This window comes from Thunnus maccoyii, chromosome 20 (genome assembly GCF_910596095.1).
Source record: "Thunnus maccoyii chromosome 20, fThuMac1.1, whole genome shotgun sequence".
NCBI classification, from domain to species: domain Eukaryota; kingdom Metazoa; phylum Chordata; class Actinopteri; order Scombriformes; family Scombridae; genus Thunnus; species Thunnus maccoyii.
The window spans coordinates 3,840,744-3,863,354 of record NC_056552.1 but is presented as its reverse complement, the minus strand read 5'-3'; the positions used below and the strand labels follow the sequence as shown (position 1 = coordinate 3,863,354).

The 22,611-nt window shown below is 40.7% G+C and overlaps 1 protein-coding gene across 4 annotated transcripts in view; it reads left to right on the top strand.

Annotated features, from left to right (window-relative positions):
- The window catches only part of aatkb (apoptosis-associated tyrosine kinase b), a 49,504-nt gene extending 27,141 nt beyond the window's left edge, over positions 1-22,363 (top strand). For all 4 annotated transcript variants that reach the window (XM_042397900.1, XM_042397901.1, XM_042397903.1 and 1 more), the window contains 11 exons: positions 5,455-5,534; positions 6,170-6,288; positions 7,926-8,013; positions 9,769-9,902; positions 10,272-10,356; positions 11,121-11,242; positions 12,274-12,423; positions 13,756-17,281; positions 18,486-18,615; positions 18,750-18,956; positions 19,847-22,363. In XM_042397900.1, coding sequence (XP_042253834.1) covers positions 5,455-5,534; positions 6,170-6,288; positions 7,926-8,013; positions 9,769-9,902; positions 10,272-10,356; positions 11,121-11,242; positions 12,274-12,423; positions 13,756-17,281; positions 18,486-18,615; positions 18,750-18,956; positions 19,847-19,875 — 4,670 coding nt within the window. In that variant the 3' untranslated portion in view covers positions 19,876-22,363. The remainder of the gene's footprint in view (positions 1-5,454; positions 5,535-6,169; positions 6,289-7,925; positions 8,014-9,768; positions 9,903-10,271; positions 10,357-11,120; positions 11,243-12,273; positions 12,424-13,755; positions 17,282-18,485; positions 18,616-18,749; positions 18,957-19,846) is intronic.
- The last annotated feature ends 248 nt before the right edge of the window (positions 22,364-22,611 follow it).

Sequence of the window (22,611 nt, the reverse complement as noted above, 5' to 3'; positions counted from 1 at the left end):
ATTAGCACGATATTGAAGTAGAAAATGAAATATAACAAGTCAGATTTCAAAAAAAAAAAAAAAGTAACAAATTAAACCGCAAGGACGTGAATGTGCAGGCAGAGCCAAGAAGCTTATCGTGAGGCTTTCCTCACATTCCTCAACATTCATCCGCTCTTCTCTGGAAACCAGAATCTACAAAATAGAAACACATCTGGGGAGAAGTTTATAAAATTACTGGTAATTGAATTTAGATTGAGTTTATTCATTTGCACAAGTTACGATCAAACAAATACTGCAACAAGAAAAAAAAACAACATGCAGGGAGAGAAAAAAAAGGCTGTTAGGCTTATTGATTACCTAAATAATATACAGACATGAATGTACAAGAAAAACAAAATCAGACTATTAAGAAAAGCAACAAAAAAACTGATAAGATTATAAAACCCAATTTTAAATCTGCTCTAAAGGATTTTAAAGATGAAGGAATTTTAACCCACTGAGAAAAGTCATTCCATAATAGTATTTCCTGTATCTGACTGAAACTTTACCTCCAGTTGTCACGTGTTTGGGAAGAATTCCAGGTTTTAGGCCCCTATTAGAAGTTCTAAACCGGGTGTTCGAAGTTCCTGAAAATGGAGGCAAGTTTGCAAGTTTATTTGTATAGCAGCACTTTACAGAAATACAGTTCAAAGTGCTTTACAGCGCGATGAAATATTAAAAGCAAAAAGCTAAACATACAACAGCAGAATGAAGGAAAGTATAGAATAACAGAGGAGAAGAGCACTAAAACAGCACAGAGGCAAGAAAAAAATAACAAGATAAAAATATTTTTTTGAGAAACCGAATAAAAAAAGGTCTTGAGGTTGATTTTTAAGCACAACACAGTGTAGCCGCGTATACTAAAACTCCCTGAGAGCTGACGTGGAGCTAAAGTACTTTAGCAGCTATGAGAAAATGTGGTTTCTTTCAGCCAATATTCCCATCTCCTCTGTCATCCTGCCGTGCTCCTGAGGCTGTTGGAGGACTGTGTGGATAGGTGGGGCTCCTGATGAGACACCAGTACTGTAAGAGCTTGGCTCAGTCCGCCGTCCGGGTCCCCAGGATCCGCCCTGATGCAGCTGTTCTTGTGCTGCAGGCTGCACGGCTAATGGCGCTCACACCCTCTCAGAGGAGACATATGAATAGCTACACACATAAAAACAAGTCCAACTTTTATGTCCGTGCAAGAATATTATAGATTCTTCCCAGTTATGAGCACATATTCCATGCATCCTTCCATCACACGTTTTAAATCTGCCTCTCAAAATCACTCACACACATCGACCTCTAAGTCCAACCACTTATGATTGAGTTACATAAGAACGGGCAAACGTCAAAAAATAATTTGAATGATTGTTGAAGGGCAGCACCTCAGCAGAGACCAGGATGCACTGGACTGGAAGAGGATAATGGGAATTCCATTTGGCTCTGAGTGATTTAGCCGCTGTGCATCTCGCTAAAGACTTCCTGGCTAGCGATTAAGCTAGACGCATTCTTGGGAGAGATGCTCAGCAGCAGCAGCAGCAAACAGCTTAGCGAAGCCCAGACAGGGCTGTTAAATGGAAAGAGAGTTAGTGTATTGGCTCTGAAGAGATCCGAGAGCTTACCGAGGTAGTCGGGATATTTTCAGTTTGACACACTCAAAGGAAATAAAGAAAACAGAAAGCAGTAAGTGATCGTATTCTTCTAGAAAGGCTGCACTTATTACAAATTTATTATTTTAATGACAGAAAATTTCACGCTGACAGACAATAATGATACAAGTAATAATTATGAGAAAATAGTGAAAATGCCAAATATTGCAATGTTAAGAAAATCCTTAACAAATCCTCCCCAGATCCATACAAATAACCTATCAATAACCCTGACCCATGAACTTTCCATCAGTTTGGACATCCTGCTAAGACACAAACAGACGAAACAACAACAAAAACAGGACCAAAACATAATCTCTTTTTATTTAAAGGGGACATAACATGAACATTTCCAGGTCTATATTTATATTCTGGGGCTCTACTGGAATATCTTTGCATGATTTCCAGTTAAAAACTCCTTATTTTATCTTCTACTGGTCCTTTATGCAGCCCCTCAGTTCAGCCTCTGTCTGAAACAGGCCGTTTTGGCTCCTGTCTCTTTAAGGCCCCTCTCCGTTCAGCTGCAGGAAGCTTCCTCGTACGTAAACAAACAGCAGTAGTAGGATTTCACTTATTTTTCTCCTTCTTTATTCAAAACGTCAACTTCTTAAACACATTCATACATGTTCGAACCAGAATCCAATACGAAATATGCGAGTGGACAACGTGAACAACACATGGAAAAACCTTGGCAACAACCTTAGCAACCGTTAACGGGCATGTGTAAACAATCTGATGTCATCACGAGGAGGAAGTAGAGGTAACTTTGCAAATGGCACACACAGAGCAGGTTGAGGCCCTGATTTTTGACTTACAGGGAGCATTTTTACACACATTTACCTCAAGTTTTGGACCTTTGACAATGAACATTTGACATCATAACAGTATAAATATTACGGAAAATCACAAAAAGTCATGTTATGTCCCCTTTAAAGAGTAAAATCACTTGAGTACACTTTGTAAGACACCAGTCCTAAGGAAAACACAGGTTTTACAATCAGGATTTAATTAGTGAACTGTAGGCGAGTGAAAAAAGATGGTTTCTAGTTTTATATACAAATGCTCTGCCGCCAATGGACTGCTTGTTAATCTTGGGGATGGTTAGGTAGCCTGCATCCTGTGATCCTGTGATGTAGGACATTACAAGTCCACTAGGAGTTTTGTAGGTGATGAAGAGCAGCTTGTAGTTCAAGAACTGTATTGCACGTATTGTCTTCTTCTCATTGTTCCATCTGCTTTATGAATATGCGAGGTAGTTGGATAAAACATGATGGCATAGGTGGGACCCATTGCTTGCCGCTGCTATCGCCAAAACCCAGTTCATTCCTATGTCATGGAACTGGTGGATAATAGCCCCAGTGTGTGCGTGCTAACTGGTCCTAACTGGTGCCATGCTGCCCTGATCAGCCCGGACAATGGCGGTGATTCTGCTTTGCGCCGGAGAGAGCGTGAGTGGGTGTAAGGAATGACCAGTCTGGGGAAGGCAACAGGGGTGTCCAATATGGCCTCCACACAGTGACTGAACTGTGTGGCAGCATGGGGGGGGGACGGGGGACGCAGCACCACAAAGATCTGTCTTGTCTGCCTGTACGCCCAGAATCAAAGAGTCATCATGGGAGACAGAGAGAAAGAAAGGGATAGATAGTAAGGGGTGAGAGTTGGAGGGCGAGAGAGGGGAGGGGTGGGGGGAGATTACTGCTGTCAGTCCTGTTTCATTCGGGACTGAGCTGGGACTGGACGGTCGGGCGTGTTCGGCAGGCAGGAAGGACTTGGGGTCATCGGTGGACGTTGATAGCGATGCATCGGGGAGTCGGAGGACATTCAGACAGATCGGTGCCAGAGGCGGCTCAATATAGAACATATAAGACTTCAGAGCGGTGTTGGTTTTTTGTGCTTGTGGTGGATCATGGGCAACATCCACTGGCATGTTTGGATATCTCATTTCAGAGAGAGTTGATAGCAATCGATCGGACGGAAGATGGATTCTACAGGGGCCACTTAAGAACCTAGATGTGGTGCGTTCTCTCATGTTACTGTTACCAGTTATATCTAAAGGGTTGTACTGTTTTGTTTTCATTTTCTAATAGTGAAGTCTGTGATTCATCTCCATATGCATTAGGGTATAATATGTCTTATTTTGGCATTTTTATGATTATTTGATGACACAATTGGTCCCAACACAATACTGGAAATGAGTAAAATACACAAGTTTAGCCAACTTTAAATTTCTAGTAATTCTCATAACTCACTTTATTGCCTTAAAGTGATTCGGTGAATGAAATACTTTGACAAAGACACATAGTTAGCATGTTAGCATAAATTAAAGCCTGCTTTCTAAGAGGTGGATTATAAACCTTCAGAAAATTTTTTGTAGTTTGATGAAATGTTGCAGTACACATGTTGTGTGACCTGAGAACAAGAAACATTCATAACTACACAATAAACAAGGAATTGATTAAAAAAAAAACAGATAAAAGAATCATAAAAACATCAGGTAATAAAGCTTTAAAATCTCCAAGAGTTTATTCCATTTAAAAGGTGCATCGTACCTGAAACTAGTTCTGCAGATATATGAGATGTCGTGTTATTCATGTTCCCTTGTGTCATGGTTGTTTCGTCCGATATTGATGAAAACAACGCTAACAATGACAAAAGTTAGCGTCCGCTTCAGTGCCTGTGTTCCAGCCTTTTCTCCGGTACACAAATGGCTCCTAACTTTACAAAAAAAGCAGGGAGGACTGTTGAAACTGATCCTGTATGCATGAACAGGTTCTTCAGTGCTAGTTTAGCATATTTTTAAGACAGCAAAGAAACTTTTGTATTTTAAAGTTTAAGTAGTTTAAAGGACCATGGTAGTGTAAAGCGGCTTTAATCTATATTTTTTTATAATAACAATGTCTGAGCTGTCAGCGTGCGACTCTGCAGCTCTTCTCGGCTTTACGGAGCTTCATAGTGAGTTTCAGCTTGTTGTTTATCTGTCCAGCTGCAACTTTACAGTCTCATAGCGTCGTTTTAAGCCGCAGCAGGCAGCTGTTTATAAAGAAAAAAAAAACTACCTGCTCGGCACCAAACAGACACAGTTAGCTGGAGACTAGCTGGTGAACATAGTGGAGCATTTAGCAGCTAAAGAGCCAGATATTTCCCTCAGGAGTTGGTAGAGAGCAAAAACAGAACTAAAAGAGAGTGAATATTGGACTTACATTCACCAGATGGACAGAAACACGACTCCAGATGAATCATAATGTTGCTCCGTAACTGCTGGATGTGGAAATAAGCAACTGCTTGCTAACAAGTTCAACATATCACCTTAAAATGTGATTATATGTAAATGTGTGTTCACAACATATATATCCACTATTTTCAAATGCATGCTATAAAGTTGTAGCTTTTAGGTATATTTTAGTATTGTTTCAGATTTCCCTGGAGAATAATTAGCAATTAGCAAAACTCTTAAACTTTTTTGAGTTGTGTAATCGATTGTAATTATTTTTGTCATTTTCACATTATTGTTGTATGATTCTGTAATTTATCATATCATAATGATTAAACAACTCAAGCCAGTTTCAAGAGTCTGCTGTTAAATGTTCATACAGCCTAATATTTATTTAATGGAAACCAGTGGCTGCCTGCAGCGGTGGAATAAATACACAACTGTACATTTAAATTTGTTAAAATCCACTTGCATGATTTGCAAAATACGGTTTGCTTTTAATATAATGTAATGCGATTTTTGCCACTGCTTTTGTAGAAGGATTACTCATCACTGAAACACCTTTTTTCCTCTCTTCTCTTCCTCCAGTCCAACTCCTCAAGTCCACAGACCTCGGCCGCCACACTCTTCTCTACCTGAAAGAGATCGGGAATGGCTGGTTCGGGAAGGTAAGCTCACATCTGACACCTCCGTCCTCAGAACTACCCGATGGCGGCTGGAGGCCTCACATCACGGCTATTAGTCTTTTTCTCTGTGATCCTGGAATGGAGTCGGGTTAAAAATGTCCGACACGCCGTGTTACCTGTAATGTCTGAGTGTGTAATGTCATGCCTTTGATGTCGACTTGTCCCCGTAGTGATAGACTCTTAGCTCTTGAGAACAAATCCGTATGCTGGTGAAATTCTCACAGTAATGGCCGTCCTGCTTCAGGCTGAACCGTGTGGCACGGTATCGTGTTTTTACAACCAGATAACAAGTTGTTTTCATTCTCTCCCCCCCTCCTTCTGTTTCTCCTCCTTTTCCGACTCATACTCATGAATACACATCCGTCTCTTCCACCCTTGTGTACCTTGACTGGGTATGTCCATCTGTGTGTATGTGTGTGTGTTTGTGTTTATCTGCTTTTTTCTGTCTCTTTGCTAAACTCCCGCATGACTGCTTCATGTCGTTTTGTCTGTTCTGTCTTTGTGTAACCGTCACTCCCACTCCATGCTTGTTTCTGTGTAAATGTCCTTCTCTCTGTCCTCTCTGTTTGTCTGTCTGTCTTCCTTGTGCATATTCGTCTCTATCTTCACTGTTTCAGGTTCTGCTGGGGGAGGTGAATGCCGGTCTGAATACCACCCAAGTGGTGGTCAAGGAACTTAAAGCCAGTGCCAGCGTGCAGGACCAGATGCACTTCCTGGAGGAAGCACAACCTTTCCGGTACATGTTTACCTCCGTTACCTGCTGTTGGATCTATTTGTTGTATTTCTGTCTGTCAGAGGCGATGAAGTAACTGTACATTTATTGAAGTACATGATGCTGTACTTGAGTATCTCCATTTGGGAGACTTTCTACTTTTCAGAGGGAAATATTTTACTTTTTACTGCTCAACATTTATCTGATGGCTGGAGTTACTGCTTGCTTTGCATTTTCAGATTTACAGCACATTTAAAACTTGTATAAACTGTAAAAACATCACCTCTTTAGTTAGGTTTAGTTTATTTGCACAGGCAGGAAATACCAAGATATATAATACATATATCATAGGAATTGTACTGGTGAGATTAAAAACCCATGGGCTTATGAAGGTATCTCAACAAAGAAAATTAAAGAAAAAAAAGAGGAAAAATAAACAACTTTTAATAAAAGACAAAAGTAGAACACAAAATAATACCAATCAAATAAAAAAACAGGTGACTTGTGCATTATAACTGAGTAAAAAGATGATGTAAATTACATATGTGTGTAATATTTGTAACAGCTGTAACATGCTAATACACACTCAGGAAGGTTTGTAGATGTGAGGTAGTCTGCTTCAATCCTTAAGCCTGAATTTAAATATATATTATATATACTTGTTTCATAACTTAGCTCCTCTGAATCTGATGGAATAATGACTTTGTAACATTTGACTTTGTAAACTCTGAAATATTGACTGAAGTTATTCGGCGTCCTCAAAGACAGACGGCTGTGTTTGCCTTCTTTTTTCTGGCTGATAGATACACTTATAAGTAAAAATACACGTTTGATATATATTAATGTTATAAATGGAGCGAATGTTCATTTTACAGAACGGCACAGAAACTATAATCATGTAACTATAAAACAGCTCAATGACACAAATGTGTTTTTAGAACATTTTTTCACCATTTTTCATCGTTTCAGTATCTCCGATTTTGGGAAAATTCATTTTCACAAACTTCAGAGATCTTTCTACAAAATGAGTATTTTTCACTTAAGCACATTTTACTGCTACTACAGGTTTAGTTTTACTTATTTAATTTTACTTAATTTGAATTTTCTGTAGAACTTTTTTTTTTCTCAAATCAGTCGTCATGTCCTTTGATTGTCAAGTCAAGTTAAAATCTATTTATATAATCCAATATGTAAAACAATCTGTACAACATACAACATCCTCGATCCTTAGACCTTTAACTTGACTAAGAATTAAATTAGTTAAAAATAAATTTAAAAAAATGGAACAAACCTGAGGAAGAGCAACAGTGGAAGGATCCCTCTTCCAGGACGGACTGGACCAAGATAGTATTAACTAGACTTAATGGAAAAAACAGGATGACTAAATCATAGATAAATTGATGACTCATATGAAGAATACACTGGGAGGATGCAGAGCAACTTCCAGACGTCACCAAACAGAGATATCTTTCAATACGCTTTAGTCATGCGAGGCATAAATTAAACAATTCTTGAAGGAATTACGATTAACACACATGGGTGTGGATGTTATTAAATTATCTTTATCGTCAAAAATGTGTCAAATCTCACTTTCTACCTCGCTGCGTTGTGCTGTGATCTCATGCTCGTCCTCCTCCTCCTCCTCTTCCTCCGCTCTCCAGGGCCCTCCAGCACCCTGCTCTGCTGCAGTGTTTGGCCCAGTGCACTGAGGTCACTCCCTACCTGATGGTGATGGAGTTTTGCCCTCTGGTGAGTATCCGAACCCCCCCACCCCCCCTCCACAGTCTGGTGTAGAGAGAAAGGCTTACAATATGTGTAAAAGAGATTAATATAGATTTAAAAAGTTAATACACAGATCCAAAGTGCCAACAGGGGCTAAAATGTTCTTTTAATAGATAAATCTGAGAGAGACAAGCGTTCATTCAGCCATTCATTTAAAGATTTTAATATTTTAAAAATATCCCCTTGGAGTAAGTGTGCCTTCGCCGCTAAGTACATAAAATATATTAAAACCATCTATAATATGAGATATGTAGTTTCTGAAAGTGTCTGTCAAGTCTTTTGACCTTTGCTTTTCATTCAAAGTCCATAACTCATTCAAATGGATTAAATGGATTGAAAAAAAAAAAAAAAGTTGTAATATCTAGTTCATGGGATTTTTTTTTTCTTGTAATTACTTTTGGCAATGAAAACATTCTTGGCAGCTGCTGTTAAAATTTGGCTCTGGCAGCTCACACTTACCAATAAATCATGTTAGATTTGTACTTTACTCACAACTGCAGCATTAAATCCACAGGACTGATTAGTTTGTTAGATTTAACACCGATATTTGCTGTGATATCAAAGCAATAAGAACTAAGAACTGGGTCTTTGCCACTTCACGTCTATCAGTTTTGAATCCACTCTACTGAGAAAGTAATAACAGGTTGTTGAGTGGTGGTTCAGTTCTATTTTATTTCAGATTTTCTTTGTTTAAAGATCAACACAACTTTAGACGTATGAATGTATAGAAGTCAAAAAAAAGCTTAACATTACATCTACTCTATGTAAGTTGCATACTGGACCGCGATTGGCTCCAAACTAGTTGTGATGTCACAAATCGTGCAAGAGAAACTGTCCCACCTTCAGCAGATGAATGTGAAAACAAACTATTGCACATACATTATTCTGCACAGAGAAGCTCAAAGAACACATCACAGAAAAACACATTTTTAAGCAGAAGGGGAGGCTGTAACTCATGACAGACAATGCTCAGATGTACAGAACTCTCAAATGTTTTAGACACTAAAAGTAAAGTGAGGATGCTGCCATTAATTGTTTTTATTTATCAGTTAACTTCATACAAAGTCGATTCAACAGAAGAAACCGAAATGAAATGAGCAGCTTTGCCTTTAAAACAGCAGCAGTTCTCCTCAGTAAACCTGCAGACAGTGTTTCAGGTACTCGGCAGGTCGGTTGTTCCTGCGTCTTGCAGAAGTCGCCACAGTTCTTCTTCAGTGGATTTAGGCGTCTCAGCTGCTTCTGTCTCTTCATGTGATCCCAGATGTTGAGATCAGAGCTCTGTGGGAGCCAAACCATCTGTTGCAGGACTCCTTGTTCTTCTTGTTGCTGAAGTTCTTTACGACTTTGGCTTTATGTTTCGGGGTTGTTGTCATGCTGCTGAATGAATTTGGGAGGATCAGACGCCTCCCTGACTGTGTTGCATCATGGATAAGATTCAAAACATCTTATCCATGTGCCCTAAAACTTTTGCGCAATACTGCACCTGTTGTAGTTTGTGGGATGAAGCTCATTATTTAGTGTGAGCAGTCTAAACAATGTGCAGATTGAATGCTGTAAATCGAAAGAGCACAAATAACAAACCAGATTTACATGACTGAACAAGAAAAGGGCGACTCGTAGTCTATTTATTACAAAGACAAGACTGCCCTCCAGTGGTCAGAGGTTGTAACACACAGACTAAACTCCGTCCTCTCTCTCTCTCTCTCTGTGTGCTGCGTTCAGGGGGATGTGAAGAGTTACCTCCGAAGCTGCAGGACCGCAGAGACCGTGACCCCGGAGCCGCTCATCCTACAACGGATGGCCTGTGACATCGCCTCAGGACTGCTGCACTTGCACAAACACAACTTCACACACAGGTACTCGGCAACTTCTTCATGTGGTTAAATGTCAGACGTTGCACCGCTTTTCTTGCTTCCCGGTTGCTTCCTGGAACAATATCCTGGTGCTGCCTGAGTGCTCCTTACCGACTCCAGCATCAGTGATTTTGTTGCAGGCGGTGACTCTTCATCTCCAGAACTCCAGAAACTCCACAATAAAGGTTAATAATTTCATTTTGTAGCCGAGCAGAGTAATGTGTTTATTTTGTTATGTGCTTCAAGAAATATCATCCTCTTGCAATGTTCTGGTCCTATTTAGTTTGTTTATAAATAATGAAGAGATGTAACAGCTGTTTACTCCCTCCTCCTCCTCCTCCTCCTCCTCCTCCTCCTCCTCTCTGTCACCAGTGATCTGGCTTTGAGGAACTGCCTGTTGACCGCCGATGTCTCAGTGAAGATTGGAGATTATGGCCTGTCTCACGCTAAATACAAGGTAGAAAAATATGCACGCAGTAAAATATGCAAACACAGACAGCATTATTTTGTCTGCAAATCATTTAATTTGTTCCGGGAATTTGGCCAAATAGGAAAAGAATGAGATGAAGATGCTTGTTGAGTGAGTGAGTGAGTGACTCTGTAAATCCCTGAGGTGTTTTGCATCTGCTAATAGATCCGATATTTACTCCACCCAAGTGAGTTTCTTTACAGATTTTAGAGATTTAATTCATCAGAGCTCGTGTTTCAATTTAACAAAGGAAGATGATTAAAAACCCAGAAAACACAAGCAACACTTAATGAGTCAGAATTCAATGTTATTGTAATTACATTTTTTATTAAATTTTTCAATATATTAAAAAAAAAACATAATGAAACACAAGAACACATATTACAAACACAATCAGTGAAGATTAAATAACAGAAGAAAACAAAACATAATTAATCCGCGCAAATAGAATTAGCTGCAAGTACAGTAATAATAAATAAAACACTTAATGGCAGAGACAAAAATTAAAAAAATAGGGGGCACAATGTATCAGTAAATATCACTTGAATGCAACTTAAATGAGGTAACACTACAGTATTTCATTTTTTAAGTGGAAATATTTGCCTCTTGTTCGGTTTCTTCCTTTATATACAACAAAAATGTTTTTTCTGTGCAGCTGAGTCAATAATTAAAATAAAAATACATTTAAGTGTTGTGATTTTCTCCTGTCCTTGCTGTTTGCCTGTTAACATTTCACCCGTCCCTCCTACCAGGACGATTACTTCGTGACGTTAGATCAGATGTACGTGCCGCTGCGTTGGATCGCTCCGGAGCTGGTGGATGAGGTGCATGGAAACCTGCTGGTGGCTGACCAGACCCAACAGAGCAACATCTGGTAGGATGAAAACCCACAAACACACACACACACAAAGATGCATGTTTGGTTACCTATTCTTTGAAACAAAAATCTAATAGAGATCTCATAATGTACAGCATCAAATATATATAAACTACTATTGTTATTATTATTACTTTATGTCACTGTTCATAGATTAGGATATAAGATGATGCCGAGCAAATATTGATTGTTTTTGCCATTTTTTGCTCAGACAAGAAGATATTGTGCCTTTTGTTATACTACATCTCCTTCAGAAATACAACAAATTGAAAAAAACATGACAGAAAATGTTCAGATATACTTGAGGATCAGGCTGATTAGTTAGTTGGATCAATCCAAATGCTGGAAGACGAGGAGACGACTGCAGTCCAAAAACAACAAATTGAGGGATTTTATTTGGAAAATCTGCTTTTGTTTACATTGCATTTTCTTAAAATAGGACTGGAGTTGCAAAAAGCATTTTCTCATCTTCAAAAGAAACATTAATCTTGCACGACTGTACTATAACATGATAATTTGTCCTTATTTTGTGCATATGAGAAAGGTCATGACCAAAAGGAGGACACTTGGCCATAGTTGGCTCTCTGGGAAAGACACACAGACAGAAATGTATCAACCAGAAGTTTGCTTGTAAATGGAAAAATATGGAAGAGATTTTGGGTTTTGTGTCTCTCATCGGGGAACTGTCTTTGACTTGACATCCTTTAATTTCTTCAAGTTACCTCAAAAATTACAAGAGCAGAGGGAAGGCCCAGAAAAAACCTTACACTAAATCTGTCAAGACTTTAATAAGTGAGAAAAATGGCCAAAACCCAACACAGGTCCAACACCAACAAGACCAAGTAGAGTTTAAGACAATAGAGAACCTGTCTATACAGCTGTAAAGCCCTGACGGTGAATGAAAACATGAAGGAAGCAAAAAAACGAAATTATTTACAGTATGTGGTCACAGTGGGAATGACATATGCTTGTTCTGATTAATGTTTTATGTTTCATCTTCACAATGTCCATGTTTTCCTCTGTCTCAGGTCCCTGGGTGTTACTATCTGGGAGCTGTTTGAGCTGGGTAACCAACCCTACAGACACTACTCTGACAGACAAGTGCTGACCTACGCTGTGAGGGAGCAGCAGCTGCGACTCCCCAAACCGCTGCTCAAAGTGCCCCTGGCTGAGCGCTGGTGAGACACACACACACACATAGAAACACATTTAGAAACATCTTTAACATATATAACAGTCCCTGAGGAGGAGGAGGAGGAGGAGGAGGACACACAGAGCGAAACATAATTTCAAACAGAACACAAATAAATCTGTTCCAAGGACAAGTGGATTCTCATTTCTTCTGCAGATTTTTAATTACAATGCAGATCCTGCCAGTTTTGCTTCCCTAGTTTAGTTTTCAGTTCTCTTATTTTTAGTCCCGTTGTTACAATTCATTCATTAATTTGTTATTTGACAAAGATGGGGCACGTTGCATGTACTGCACCACAAATATGTAAAAGCTAATTTTCATTTTTTGGTCCTAGACAGAGACCAAAAGATGATGATGTGCTGTTCAATACAATCTGAGAGAAAACAATAGCAAACAGTAACAGTGAATTAAACAATGATAACACCATGCAAATTATTTTTTTGTTCCTTGAATTAAACATGATAACATTTCAGTAATACAAACAGGAAAATCCAATTCTGACAATGCTGTCTCCTAAAAATTATGTTTATATACAACTAAATTGTTTTCCCAATTATGTTGCATTGGCAAATGTAATCGCTGCCTGGATTATGTTCACAAGAAACTTTTTTTTTTTGATGAATGAAGCTAAATTTATATATCACTCTGAAGTCAGTAGGAGAAGGTTGGGGTGGATGGTGGGTGTACTAGATGCAGGACTCTGACACCAGAGACCAGGGTTCATAGCACGAATCCTGTGTGTTTAAGTTTAGGCAACAAAAGCACTTTGGTGAAGGTTAGTGAAAGATGGTGGTTTCACTTAAATGTTAATAAACATTGTGCTTCATGTCACTGCAGACTCTTTTCTGTATTAAACCAAGACCATGATCTTTCCCTAACCTTAACCAAGTGCTGCCAGTACCTAAACATAACCATACAAAGTTTAATGATGTAGTTACCACAAGATGAGATGTTTTGGTGGAAAAATGATAGAACTACATTGTCTCTGAACATTTCATTCATATGTTCAGTATCAACATTTTTGCAATTTGCCATTTATTAACAACATTTTTTTCATTATGCTGAGACAAAATGTATTTCAGTCAGCATTACTTTTCTAGCAAAATATATTAGCTGTTGCAATTTAGTCATATATGAACACAGTTTCTAGGAGACTGAGTTGAATCTGAACACCTCCACCTCCAGAATCCTAACAGACAAACAACAAATAAGTGATCAGCATGTATGATGTATGATGCATTTGTCAGACTTTGTAACAACTTGTATGTTTTTCTCATATCTTGTATATATGACTGTCTCTTATGCTTGGGCTCCTCAGGTATGAGGTGATGCAGTTCTGCTGGCTACAGCCTGATCAGAGACCCAACGCAGAGGAAGTCCACTTGCTGCTCAGCTACCTGTGTGCCAAGGGAGCCAGCGAGGCCGAGGAGGACTTTGAGAGGCGATGGAACTCCATGCGTCCCAATATCGGACACAGCAGCCTCCGTGGTGCCTCTGTGATGTCACGAGACCACCCTTCATTGACCTCCTCCTCCTCTTTCCCTCTCCTTGAGCAGTTTTCAGCTGGCGATGGCTACCACTCGGAGTCTGGAGATGACATACTAACAGTCACAGAGACCAGCCACGGCCTGAACTTTGAATACAAGTGGGAGCAAGCCAGGGCAGAGCAGTCGTATAGAGCCCCAGACTCCTCTAGTTCTCTGGGTCATCATTGTCAGGAGGCATTTTACCCACCAGGAGGCATTGTGGGAGGCTGCCCCATGGAGAGCCTCAGCCATGGAGTTTCTCCTCCTTACTACCAACCAAAACATCTACATGCTCCAGGTGTACTCCCCGTCCTCAGTGCCCATAGCCCCTCAGTAAGCAGTGAATACTACATCCGCATTGAAGAGCCAGTAGACTGTAACATTGATCCGGACTACACCATGTGCTCCTACAGCCCAGACTACCAGGGCAGCAGTGGGAGCTTCCTTACTGGGAGTGCCGACTCGGGTGAGTGCATGGCCTGCCCATCACAGGCTAAGAATATGGGTCCCTATTGGTCAGCAGACATCCATAAGTCAGATGTGTATGACTCAAATGAATCAAGTCCAGCTATCTCTCTAACAATGGAGCCCCTTTTAGGGCAAGTATCGGACAGCAGTCCCATACGACCCTGGGAGTCTAGTCACTATGTGTCCTATAAAGACCGAGACGGGGGCTACTACTATGAGCACTCACCGCCTTTGGGAATAGATCACTATCTGATTGGAGGTGAGCTTTCCAGTGAGCATCATCATCAGGAAAGCTGGGGGTCAAGAAGCCTTCGCCAGGCTTTGGGTGAGTTGGAGAACCCGCTGGGTATATCCCCCTCCTTAATCAGTCCGCCTCAACATGCCTACAGAGACGCATACCTAGACACAAGTCAGACCTCCATCATCGGAAAGAATGTGACAGGGGGCTACTATGACATGATGGGCTCCCTGAGGAAGACCATGCCCAGCCACACCAGGCACAACAGCCACTCTGTAAGTATCAACATGGAGACAGAGGGGGCGCTCTTCATCGGGCACAGAGACAGTGATTCAGAGGAGGAAGAAGAAGAGGACATATTTATTGAGAGACACACCTGCAACACTTGGCCTTCAAAACATCGCCACAGCGGCATAAGTCACCACAGACGGGCGAGCCACAGCTGCAGACAGGACGCTTACGTAGATTTCCACTACACAATGCCAACTACGGACATTGAAGACTCCTGGCCGGAGGAGCACAGCCTGGCCTTCCACACTCTGCCTAAACCCATTGACTATCTTGAGCCCCACCAGGCCAAAGACAACAGTGCCTGCCTTAATCTGAGTAAACACCATGCAATGGTGCCCTCAGACAACTGCAATGCCTACATTTACCTGTGCCATGAGGGCGAGACTCAGGTGCCAGCATCTGGAGAGTGTTGCCATTCGCACTTTGTTGATCCACTCACTGGCTTGCTAGTCAGAAACAACAGCTATAGTCACAGCTACAGTCACAGCAACTACATCAGAGATAAGGTCATTGACATCCCAAGCAATGAAGAGATGATCAATCTATCACCGGCTCCAGGTGGTCCCATTGTACCCAAACCCGCTGTGATAAAGACTGAGGACAGTGGAGAACAGTATGTTGACCTCACAACTGATGACACTCTATTCAAAGAGAAGAGGGAGAATGTAATCAAGGAAAATCTAATCATGCAAAAACCGCCAGAGCCTAAAATAGAGGAGGTGACCCTGACAATGACAAAAGCCACTCCGCCTCCTGATGACAACATGCATGTGATGGTGGCCCTCACAGATCCACAGTCAGAGTTGAGTCACACCGGCGATAGTGGTGTTGACCGAGGCGGCTCCAGCGTGAGCCTCGCTGACATCCTCGACTGCAGTGACGAGGAGGAGGACGATGAAATCACAGACGATATCACTGATGTTACCTCAGGCATCTTTGCTGACGAGTCCAGTGAGCTGAACGCTTCTCCTGCCTTCAAGTCGCTAAAGAAGCAGGTAGGAACCCCTGATTCCATGGATTCAATGGATCTACCATCTGCAGCCGGGTCCTGTGAAGGCTTCAGCCCTGCGTCTTCACACCCTTCCAGCTCACCTAAAGCTATGGACAGTGGCTATGACACAGAAAATAATGAGAGTCCTGAGTTTGTCCCCAAAGAGCCTCATGAACCCCGTGACCAACCTCTAGGAAAGCCTACCCTTGATACGAGCCTGGAGGAGGATGGGGTGGTGGAGGAGCATGAGGTCGAAGCCCAAGAGATGCCCACAAAGGATGAGCCATCATTGGATGAGGATTTGACTTTAGCGTCCTCACAGTCATGTGACAGCATCCTTTTACCGCTGAGTGATAAGACCCCATACAGAGATTCTGCCTACTTTTCTGACTACGAGAACGAAAGGCAGTCCAAGGATGAAGGGGAGGAACTGCCAGAGAAAGTAAGAGATGAAGAAAATGTTGAAAAGGAACAGCACATGGGAGAAAAGAAGGGTGAGAAAAGAAAGAATGAAGAGGAGGACGAACTTCAGGACGCTGTTGTGAGCAAAGACATAAAACTTGAAATGAAGCACACATTGACTCGAGGAGCAGAATCATCTTCAGAGCAATGTGACCAGGATGAGGGACTGGAGCTACGTCTGGAGCCCTCTGACACCACCTCGATAGCAGAAGGCGGATTGGACGAATGGCCATCTCAGGAGGAGAGCTCTTCTCTGGGAGACTGGGCAGCAGAAGTGGTAGGAGCCATGGAAGAGGCTCTTGGTGCCCTGAACGAAGAATGTAACTCCAACATCAGTGTAGAGGGGGAGGAAGCAGAGGACATCAAAGACTCTGTTCAAGCTTTAGAAACAGAAGAGCCAGCGATCAAGACAATTCAAAACAAGCCATCAGGGATATCTGGAGAAATCCTGCACACCTTACCCAAAGACGAGGTGGCCTTGCAGCACACGGCAAACACCAGACGGTTTTCTTCTTCTTCTCCTCCACCTCCATCCACCCCTCCCCCTCCGCTCCCTCCAACGGAGGGCCGAGGGTCTCCGGCTGATGGAGAAGAGGCCGACGAGGAGTACGGTGACACTGACGACAGCGATGAGTCGGATGAGGATCTGAGAACCTACAGTGTGCAGGAGCCGAGTGGAGGGGAGGAGAGTGAGGACGAGTGCCACCCGGTGCCCATTGTGGTGAGCGACAACAGCGACGCCCACAAACTGCGAAGCCTCCTCAAGATGCCGACCCTGCTTACGGCGGAGAACCTAGACGAGGAGCTTGAATGCAAGAAGAAGACGGTGTCGTTTTTTGATGACGTCACCGTCTATCTGTTCGATCAGGTGAGTGTCATAGAGGATATATTTAAATGTTTTCTTTCACTTATTTACTATTTAAACCTGCATTAATATATGTTTTCTAAATGGCATTTCAAGGTAGCATAATTTAGCTTAGTGTAATGTGAAAGGGGCAGCTCTTCAGAGTTTTTTTAGCCTCTTTTAATTCACTGTTTTGGTTTTATGGTACATTTATTTTATGGGACACGCTCCTTAAACCCCTGTAGGCAACTATTTATAACCCACTCAACACTGCTCACCCAATAACAAACATAGTTTTAGCATCTAGCAGCTAAAAATCCAGATATTTTCTAGTTAGTGGCGACCAAAACAGAGCCAGAGGGAGAGTGAATACTGGACTTACATTAATCAAGTGGACAGAAACATGACTCAAACTTAAAGGATAGGTTCACAAATTATCAAGTCTGTCTTAAAACAGTAGTCAGGTCCCTATATGAACATTAACACGTTTTTTCTTGCTGTAATCATTCCTCCTGTTCATACTGACCATTAGAAAATTCCTTCATAATGAACTTTTAATGTAATTGATGCTTTAAAGCTAATATGATGCTTCAGCTGTCCATATTACTCAAATCAATTCAATATCTTTCAACGTTACAGTCTTTTTAGTGCGAAATTACCTCTTTTTGTTACTATACTTCCACTTCAGCTGAGCAGGAAAAACACTGTCTGTCGAGACACAGAGAGGTAATTCTGTACTAACAAGACTGTAACTGCGGAAGCACTTTATTTGACTAATTTGAAGCTTCATATTATCTTCACATAAACTTTTTGATACATTTTTCCTCAAAACGAGGACTGTGGATTATGTCCCGCATCATTTACTATAAAAGCCTATTTGGAGAGGATCTTTTAATGGTCAAGAGGAATGATTACAGCGAGCAAAACATGTGTTCAGTTGGGCTCTGGACTGTTGTTTTACAACAGTCTTGAAAAAATGTGAACTTATCCTTTAATGCTTTATTTTGCTCTGACTGCTGGATTTGTATCTAGGCAACTGTTTGCTAATATGTTAGCGATAACAACCTTAAAAGCCACTGATACAGTCGTGGCTGTGTATCTGTGCTTATTTAGATGTTTTTCTTACATCTAAAATACTTCTTTACCTGACTCACCTGCCTACAGCTGACATCAAGTCTATCTAACAACTGCTATATACTTTTCTTCCTCTAAATTTCACTGCATACAGGAAAGCCCGACTAAAGAGCTGGCTGAACATGGCTTCTCTTTAGGAGCAGAGGGTCAGAAATCACGGAGCAAATCCCAAGAAAGGGTGAATGCCTCAGATGACTCCTCAGATGGGAACATCTCAGAGGAGAGTAAGTACGAGAGCATTATTTTTTTAGTTTAAATATAGTGCAAATCTAATTAAAGAAGAAGTGAATCGTCCGCTTGTCTCAGCATCAAGAAAAACTTTGTGAGCAAATAAGAATTAATTACTGTCTTCTCTCAGGCGCTGGGTATGAGTGGGAGGACGACTTCCCCTTGCTACCGTTACCGACATCCTCAGCGGCATCAGACTCCCCTCCTCCCCGCTCCGTCACCAAAGCCCCGGACCCTAAACCAGCCGTGCAGTACTCCCGCTTCACCGTCTCCCCCTCCAACGTGTCCCGCTTCTCCATCACTCACATCTCTGACTCTGATATGGACTCAGCAGGAGGTGGGTTACTCAGTCATACTCACAACAGACCTAATTAGTTTTTTGATTAGGATGAGATTTACTCAGTTTACACACAGATATTTTTAAATATTTTTATATTTTCCCGTTCTGAGATGCAGATCAAATATCAGATTTTCTCACAGCTGTTCAGATTTGACGATAGTTTTGACTGAAAGCTGCTAAAACTGGGAAACTGGGAGAATTTTTCCACAGTAACTGAAGAACCAGCTTATAGCTTTTATTGTCTGAATATCAAGTTACCATACCAACAAAAGATTTATGATTATTTGTACAAGATACTGAGCTGGTTTTATACATAAATGCAGGACATGCAGGCCTAATAAAAATCTCTGAAACATCTTAAATGTGTATTAACTCGTTCTTGCACCTGAAATCCGGGGCAAAGTAAATTAAGTAAAACTTAAGTAAAGATTAAATGTGTTAGTCCTCATTAATGAGTGTATTTGCTAACAGCACTGACCTGAGAGAGAATGTTTTCATCAAAATTATTGTAATCACTGATGCTTATTGTTCATGTTTGAAATTAAACTTGCCTCCTTTGAGGTTTAATTTAAGTATTGACTTTTTAAAATCAACTCTCATGTACATCCAGAGCTATTGCAAATCATTTATGACCGTGTTTCAGTTAATACGGTATTAAAAGGTTACTTTAGTCTTGCATTAGAATTAATCTCTATCTGGGAAACTGGCCCATTAAAGATGCAGTTGTTGGCTTCAACATAATTACCACAGACTGAATTACAATAAAATGTCCCACACTAATGAGATTTCGTACAAATCTGCCAACATTTTGGGAGGAAGAGGAAGACGCCTAACAGCCTGTACTTGTGTACATTAATCCCTTCTGCCTCGTTCTGTCTCTCTTGCAGGAAGCAGCGAGGACGGGGACAAAGAGTAACGAGCCGTCGGGATCTACTGCCTCTCTCTGTGATGACGACTCGGCCCGCTAGCATGACTTCTGATTCATTTTTTTTAACGTCAGGTTTTAGAAACACAAGACAGTGCCTCTTAATGCCTGTGGACACTTTACCACAACGTAGGACTGACCTAAGCTGTTTAGAAAAGAGTATGGTTAATATATAAAAAACTTACAGAATATTAATATATATGTACTGTATGATGTAAAGAATTTATTGAAAGCAGGGGTGTGTTGAATTCTGCGTATTTTTCGGATCAAAGAGACAAACTGGAAGGACAGACGTTTGGAAAAGCATCACGTTCGCCACCTCTTTCACTTTTCCTTTATGACGAGGAGTATTTATGAACCACCTGGGCTCACAAACGGGACAGTCAAACCCGCAAACTGAGTAAAGCTGAGTTAAAAGACACATTGACTTACTGGTTTTTCAACAAAGGATCAGCACTTTGAACAAGACTGTACAGCACCACAGATTTCGTACTTTTTGGGGAAACCGGTTTACTTGTCTTAATGAGTATCGATGAGAATCCTCGAGGTATCACAAGTAATATAATGTTAATATTTGGGTTCATTCAGAGACACTGAAGCGTTGCAGAAGGACGCAAAGGGAATTTTAATGGCTCCTGTCTGGTTACAGTATGTTTTTTTTTTGTGGAAACAGCTGATCGAACCTGGACAACCTGATAATTTTATGACAATTTTTTTTTTTGTTTTGTATCAGGACCACTACTGTACTGTTTTACATAAATATGTGGCTCGTTCTCTCTACCAAACTGAGTGCCAGCACCGCCATCACTACTGAACCCTTCTGTGTTGTAAACATCAGGCACAACAAATCGTCACTATTAGTGACAAGAAGTGAGAAAGATTTCACTCTTAATTAAAAGTTTGACAGGTTTTTCAAATATAGCAATGCATGGTTTCAAGTAACTAGAAAACATTATCTATAAGAATTTACTATTTAGACACAAAAGCGGACAGTTTTTTTGTTTTCTGTTCTGGAGTAGAGACACACACAAGGTCACAGAAATCCTCTTTCATGTTATTGATCCAAAAGCAATTGTCAGCAAGACGAGATATTCAGTATTTGGACTGCAACAGAAAAACACTAATTCTCTAAAACTAACGTAGGCCAATAAGGGGTGGGCGATATGATGAAATCTTCAATTATACACAGTTTATGAAAAAGAGATATGCGTCATGATGTAGTACAATCTCTGAGGCTTGCATTGAGAAACAGCTAATAAACAAAACAGGTCTGTTTTTGGTTAATCCGGCAAGTTAAATATCTGACAAATCAAGATGTTTCATCACATTGATGCAAAATCTTGTAAGTCCAATATTCACAGAAAGCAGCGGTATTTGCAACAATATTCAAATTGGCCAAGTATAACCACAGATATTACAGGAATAGATACTGCACCTTGGTAGAAACATCTTACTACAACTCTACAGGCTTAATGTATCAACAAACACTTGCACAACAGCTGCACAGAGGTTAGCCTGAACAAAAGTGCTTTTGCAAATGTAAATTAGCACATTATACATCCGATATTTCTCAGCTTCTATTCATTTCTATTTGAATCTGTTGGTGAAAGAAATGAGAATGAAACTGTCGCTGTTACTGTCACCTGCTGTACATTGGCTGCACTGAGCTCGTCTGGAGCGGTTTTTGTACTCTGATTTCGGGTATTAGAAGCTGAACTTCTCAGATTCAAAAAGAAAGTTTGTTCTGGTTCGTTATAATTTGGTTTATTTATATATAAAACAGAATAAGAGGATGAGATTTTATGGCGCTTAAAAGCTTGGTGGAAGTATTTAGAGCTGCATTGCTTTTAGGTGGGACAGTTCAGTTCAGTGTTATTTGTCTGATCAGCTGGTTGAAAGACGACAGAGGGCTGACGTCACGATCATGAATTGTTTAAAATGCTTTTCTGTGTGTATAAATGTATGGAGGAGAAAGGGGAAGGTGTGGGTGTTGAGTTGTTGGTTTGAATGCCACCATTCAAAACGGGCCTACGATCAACATGTAGTGTCTTCTAAGTGTTTGTTTGCCTTCCAAGGCTTTAATATTCTGTAACAGTTTAGCATAGAACCATCTAGACGGCTGTCCGTAATATTTTTGTATCTCGACAAGAATACTTTTAGGAGTATTGATGTACTGTACTTGTGGCGGAGGAGGAGGAGGAGGAGGAGGAGGGAAGGTTGAAAAAAAATAATAGGAGAGATCTCTCATGTTTATTGTTGCCAAAGAGATGTTGTGTCATGTTCCAGGGGTAAGTACAGTTGGTGTTGTTGTTTTTTTTTTACCCCAAAATGGAGACGGAGAGGAGGAACATGACAGCAGCTTTGGCCTGGTAATAAAGCGAGAAGGAGGAGGAATATGTGCCCCCACACTGACCTGGTCACATCATTACTTTCTGTACCTTCTATCAAATATAAATAAAGTCTGTTTTACACATCTTAAGATATATTTTTGACTTTTTGTTTATTGCCTTTTGACAAAGTTTTAGGGCTGCAACTTATTACTATTGTCATTTTCGATTAATCTGCTCAATTCATTGATTAATTTGGTCAATAAAACTTTAGAAAACTGTAAAAACAATTTCCCAGATCCCAAATGTCCTGTTTTGTCTGATCAACAGTCTAAAATGCAAAGATATTTAAAGATATTCTCACATTTGAGAAGCTGGAACCATCAAATGTTCTTAACTT